Genomic DNA, 6,720 nt, shown 5'->3' on the forward strand with positions numbered 1-6,720 from the left:
TTAATTAAAATATATAATTTAATAAAATTCTTAATAATCAATATTATTATATGAATTTCATATAATAATATATGATACTATAAAATATAATTTAACATAATTATTATTAAATATATTTTAATTAAAATATATGATTTAATAAAATTCTTAATAATCAATATTCTTATATGAATTTACTAAAATCATAATATATGATACTATAAAATATTATTAAATATATTTTAATTAAAATATATGATTTAATAAAATTTAAAAAATTATTACTAATAAATTTTCTAATATGAATTTGTATAATTTTAAATAATTATTATTAAATATAATTTAATAATAATATATAATTTCATAATTTAACATAATTATTATTAAATATATTTTAATTAAAATATATGATTTAATAAAATTTAAAATAAATATTACTAATAAATTTTCTTATATGAATTTGTATAATTTAAAATAATTATTATTAAATATAATTTAATAATAATATATAATTTCATAAAATTCTTGATAATAAATTTTCTTATATGAATTTATATAATTTAAAATAATTAATATTAAATATAATTTAATAATGATATATAATTTCATAAAATTCTTAATAATAAATATTCTTATATGAATTTACTAAAATCATAATATAACTTGAGAATTATATTCTGCATAAACATAATTAACTTATATTAACAAAATGTTAGATGAAAATGAAATTCTACATCATAATCCATATGTTATATAGTTTTACAACATCAAAAAGTTTGAACATTGATTTTTAATGGTCAGAAAGAAATCTTCTGACCCATTCCAATCACGCATCAGAAGGTAAACTAAAGAAAACGAGCATTTGAGTAGGATGATCTGAAATTTTACTCAAAGCTCGATACCGCTCATCGATGGTTAAACCTTCAATTTCCTATAAGGTTGAATATAAATTTGTAGATTTCTCTTGGATGATCTGGAATTCATCTGACTTCTGCTGAACGACCACATCGGAGGCAATACTCCTACTAATTTGTTCGCCAATAGCCCGCATGTTTTCGGCCAATAAAGTGGCAGCCTCATTAAATGAAGAAGACATATTATCACGAGCATCGGATTTCTTCTTTTTTTTGTTTGAAGATGAAGAACCCCCTTGGTGTCTATCTCGTCGCGGCTCCGCAGGAGAAACATCCATGTCATCCAAAGAGACGTTAGCTTCGCAGTCATAGAATGAGTTTCTTTCTTCATCCATATCTGTAGTAGGTACACCCTCAACATTTATTTCTTCAAGAACATTAGCAGCTATTTGAACATCTTTCCCAGTCGCTCGATCTCTTGCGTATATGGCAGTAAGCTGGTCGTAGTAAGGGAAAGTACGATGTCTGAATTGAGCGGCTTCTTTGTGACTCTAAAAAAATGAGGAAATCATATTAGTTATAAGTTTGGTAAAAATAAGATAATAAAGAATTGAAATAATCTTACCTTTAAATAGGAGTCCCAAACCGCATCTTCAGCAACAACGAGCTGCCTATGCTCGTCCCAACCAAAATCGCTATTGTTTTGGTCATTAAGCATGTCATAGACGATTGACCACTCCCTTTTTAGTAACCTAATCCTCGATTCAATATTAGGTTTCGCCTTCAACATTGCATTTGGTAAAGCCTTTTGTAGCATTCTTTCCAACTCGTTTAAATAACCGGCTTTGAACCCGGTATCAGCATTAAATGTTCCAACATTGTGCAAGTCCACCATGCAGGAAACCAATGCTACTTCTTCATCTGGAACCCATTTTCTTTTGGTTCCTCGAGAAGCTTGAGAAGAAGCATTTGATTCTGGAACACCTGACATAATTATCTTAAGAAAAAAAAACAAATTATATTAATTACTATTTTAATATCATGAATCAAAAGGTGAACACTTTATAAAATTATAATTAAGTTCAATATCATGAATCAAAAGCTCCATACCACAAAAATTTAAAATTATAAGACATGCTGAATGAAAAGAAATTAAATTATAATTCAACAAATTTAGTACAATACAAAAATCAATTCAAACACCACAAAAGTTTCACAAACTAATTTCTAGATGCTTGCCATTCATTGAACATTTGGTTGGCTAGTTCCATCCTCCAAGTAGCCCAAGCATCCGATGGATGAATATTTGCGATATTCGGTTCATCGTCATCCACCACATTACTAGGTAATCCTTCTCCCACCTCCGCTTCAATAAGATCAATACTCATATGGGTTCGAATAAAATTATGGAGTAAACAACATGCAATAATAATTTTATTGTGTACCCTTACAGGATAGAATGATGGACTCCTAAGTATTCCCCATCTAAGTTTTAATAACCCAAAGAATCTTTCAATAACATTACGTGCTGAGGCATGTTTCATATTAAAAAACTCTTGCAGAGAACTTGGCTGATAACCCTGACGCCACTCGTTCAAATGATATCGTTGTCCTCTAAAAGGTGCAAGAAATCCCTCACAATTTGTGTATCCAGCATCAACTAGATAATAACAACCTATAAAATAATTTTTTAAATGATTAATTCAGCACAAAAAGTTTGATATTAATGAATAATTCAAAGTCCTCTAACTATCCACTTTACCATGAGGAACTTTTAGTCCATGTCTTCTACTAATGGCATCTCGAAGAACCCGTCCATCAGCAACTGAACCTTCCCAACCAGGAAGAACATAAACAAATTGCATATCAGGTGTACAAACACCTAGCATATTTGTTGCTATGTCACCTTTTCACGTTCGATATCTAGGTTTATCAACTGTTGGAACCCTAATCTTGATGTGGGTTCCATCAAGAGCACCTAAGCAATTCTATATCACATGATATAAAACCTTGAGTTAGAATACTAATTTAAATCTAATTCAACTAAATGTTGTACAAGCTATATATAAAACTCAGTCCAATACCTTAAACCATTTCCACCTTGTGTCAGAAGAATCAGCTGTAATTGGCTCCGCCTTTTTAAATAACACATCTTGTAAGCATATGACAACATTTAAAACACTATAAAATGCTCTGCTAACAGTTTTCCTGGACCTTCTAAAGTGACGCTTGATAACTCGATTTTTCAGGTGATGGGAGATGATATGTAAAAACATTGCCACTTGCTCATCAACAAGCATGTTTCTTGATACTTCAATCCCCCTAACAATTCTAACATCTCACATAGTTTAAAAAAAGTAGTTCTATTCATCCTAATTTGTTCAATACAGGTCTCGTCACTAGTATATACAAGCCTTTTCACATAATCCCGTTTTACATAAAAATCTAAGTTATAAGATCTAATCCTTGGTCTATAAGTATGTAGGCTAAGGCTGGCACCCATTCTAAATAAGAAACAAATCGCAATTCTACAGATTTCCAACCATATTGTTAATGCAATACCAATTCTTTTACGCCTCACACTTTGTGCAATTAAAGACAGACGAGCCATTACTACAACATATTAAAATTAGAACACAGTATCAAAGAATTGAAGTTGCAATTACACATTATCAAATAAAAATAAACAATACAACTTTAGAACACACGAAGCAAAAAAGTATCTATTAAATGATATCGTTGCAACTTTAATTTCGTTTCTTTATCAATCACCCAAACAATAAAGAAAGAAAATATATTCAAATACATTTTAAAACACTATAAAAATTTAAAGGTATATGTATAATTGACCTAAAATTAATTGTTGGTATTTGTTAGATTATAACTAAACTCATTATAATTTAAAATTATAAAGCATGTTTAAAGTTTGAACATTGATTAGTTTATTTATTGATGATTAGTTTAATTAAGGTGACCTAATTTTAAAACAAATAAAATAAAGAATGAGGATTTGGTTTACTAATGAAATTGAAGTTTTAAAACTTTTATAACATTTTAAATTTAAATTTCATTTCGTATAAATATATATAACTGTTTTTTGTAAATTTAATCTCATTTACATCTACAAATAATTATATAAAAATAATATTATAATGAATTCGAATTAAAAAAAATTAATATTTTTATCAAGTTTAAAAATTAACGTTAGCATTTTAATCGGTTAAAGTTCTAGGCTAATATTGATTAGTTTATTAAAGAATGTTCAAAGTTTGAACATTGATTAGTATGAAATGAAGGCATTAAAAGTTTATTAAAGCATGTTCACTAGCTGCATGATTTCACAAGTTCCCTACATTATAATGCTACTAACAAAGGTTTGGACAATTACAACTTCATTAGTCAGAACAACATAGATTTTTATGACTGATACTAAGTAAGATTTGGACAATGATGACTTCATTTGACTGCTGTTGACAATCAACTTAGATGAATTCTCAAAAAGAGAGAAAAAAGGTATTAATTTGATTCAATATGAGTTAGTTTCAGATGCTTGCTTATTTTACAAGTCAAATGAAATGTGAGAAAGTTAAAAGCAATATATTTTAAGTAATCACTACTAATTAAGATATGTTTGGTATAAATTTAATGGAACAAATCAATTTTCAAAAACGTATTAATCTATGATAATCTGTGTATAGAAAATTAAAAACAGCAACAAAAGTAGGATGCATTTTGACTAGATATAAATATCATTTTCTCGACTCCATGTGGCCAATCAAACTTGGTTGGCAAGCATCTTGTGCAAACAAGCCTCCTTTCCTTCTCTCTATATAGTTATCCAAGGAAGAAATATATACCCGATGCATATATTATTTCACTTGAATCAACATTTTCTTACTTAGATATGACCTCAGTCAAAGCTTCCTATATGCTCAAATTAAATTATTACTACAGAATATTAAGCAAAATTTTCTTCAGCATCCATCATGGTCTAGAAGAGAAAAGGAGAAGGCACTTAACACCTACTATAGACAATACTTGGCACTTAACATAGAGCATAGTCAAATCAAGGAACTTCTAATTTATTACAGCATATTCTACAATAGCAGCCAAAAAAAGTACTAGAAACTCTAACAGAGAGGATACAAAACTATCTCCGTCACAGCAGAAAATATATAAATGAATTCTAACAAAGCTAATTCTTAAAAATCCATGTTCTCAAGGGTAACTTTAAACCTAACTGCCAATTATACCAGGAAATTAATTAATCACTGGTTTTAGTCAAAAGCAAGGAAATCAACTAATTGCCTCTTTCCTGATAGGTATAAACATCTTCACCTAAAACAAGTCTAAGATTAATAAATTCTGCATGCAATGATGAGGGCACAGCAGAGAAAATACAGCCCAGCAAAGGTAATATTCCCTTAAATTGAAAAAAGAAAAAGAAAATTTCAAAATTAGTTTTATGCACCATCCTACATTTCAAATTTAGTATTATCTTTAAAAAAGATGCAATCAAGATTGATTTAATCAAATAACTATCATAATAAATTCACTCCATATACATATGCCAAGTGCCAACTATTATCACTAACATATAGAACATGCTCTGCATCAAAAACAGTGGATCTAGACTCTCATGCTTTGTTCCGGTGTATGAGGAAAAATGTGTCAAAGTCAAACCCCGATAGGAGAACAAAGTTGGTGGAAGTTGAACACCTTGAACGGGAAAGGGATAGGCTATCATAGGAAATATTATGGTTTTTTTACATAGGTGCTAAAAACACTCCATCTTTCTCCCATGCACAAGACAGAATGAACAGCAAAGTAGTTGCATGAACACAAACCACAAATACTACAACCTTATTTTATCATAATCTTCATGAAATAGAGCAGCTTCAAATAGATCTCAAGCTTCAAATAGATCTAGTAATCACCTGTTGAAACTATTTTGTGTAAATGGATTGATGCTAACTAGTTGGAATTTTTAAATCAGGAGGCTAATGAATCCTAACAGTGTATGCTACTTGATTTTAGCAAAAGCTGTAATGAGCAAACATTACAGGAGGAGATTGGAAATACCTATGGAAAGCTATTTTTAAATCAGGAGATTGCAACCCTATTGCACTAACAAAAGCTGTTACAGCAATACAAACATGCAATCGGGGGAAACTAACCTGTAATGAGCAAATTGGGGAAGAGAGCGATGAAGAAGTGCTGGAGCAAAGAACCTGTAATGATCAACAACCAAACAAATAATGACAAAAAAATCATAACCAGTAAGAAACGAAATGCCGATTTACCAAGAACTGAAACAATCGCACCAAAAACTCGTATTTATAAAAAAATTGCAATAACACCCATTTAAATTGCATGCAGAGAGGAAAGAAATAGAGGTTACTCACAGGTGGAGATTACTCACTTGCCGATTCAAAGCGTCCGGAGATTTGAGACCGTCGAGTCAGAGAAAGATGCAAAGATGAAATCGGGAGCGGCTGGAGGTTTGGTTCGCTGGCACCTTTTGTTGATGTTGGGAGGGAGAGGGTCGGGTGGAGCTCGATTTCGCCAACGGGAGGGTAAAACAGACACCGATTACCTAATCTTTGCTTTTGCAAGGGATTAGAAATCGGCGCTGAAGCAGAGAAAATACCGAATCCATCCGCAACGTAATAGGCCCGTATTAGGGCAATACAGCGAACCAAACGGCGTATTGAGTGGGGCCACCGAATCGGGGTGTAATGGCTAATCCATTACACCCAACCAAACATGGTGTAAAGATTGAATTCCAGAACTTCCCAACCATCTTAAAATTGAACATTATGTTTAAATGTGAATTTTATCCCTTTATATTTTATGAAACTTGAAAATTAGTCTAAGTAGGCAATAC

The 6,720-nt window shown here is 30.6% G+C and overlaps 1 protein-coding gene across 1 annotated transcript; it reads right to left on the bottom strand.

Moving 5' to 3' along the window:
* Positions 1-791: 791 nt before the first annotated feature.
* LOC121225743 (uncharacterized protein At2g29880-like) lies at positions 792-1,824 on the bottom strand. Its single transcript, XM_041110168.1, has 2 exons — positions 1,459-1,824; positions 792-1,384 (listed from the first exon to the last, which is right to left on the bottom strand). Exons 1-2 carry the CDS (start codon positions 1,822-1,824, stop codon positions 911-913), a joined length of 840 nt encoding a protein of 279 aa, XP_040966102.1. The 3' UTR covers positions 792-910.
* Positions 1,825-6,720: the final 4,896 nt, after the last annotated feature.

The sequence above is a fragment of the Gossypium hirsutum genome, chromosome D13, assembly GCF_007990345.1.
Source record: "Gossypium hirsutum isolate 1008001.06 chromosome D13, Gossypium_hirsutum_v2.1, whole genome shotgun sequence".
NCBI lineage: Eukaryota > Viridiplantae > Streptophyta > Magnoliopsida > Malvales > Malvaceae > Gossypium > Gossypium hirsutum.

Excerpts from the sequence above, each read along its gene's own strand:
- LOC121225743 (XM_041110168.1), bottom strand. The coding sequence starts at position 1,824 with ATGTCAGGTGTTCCAGAATCAAATGCTTCTTCTCAAGCTTCTCGAGGA. Across the intron at positions 1,385-1,458 it reads TTTGGGACTCCTATTTAAAG|AGTCACAAAGAAGCCGCTCA; the intron begins GTAAGATTATTT and ends TCATTTTTTTAG.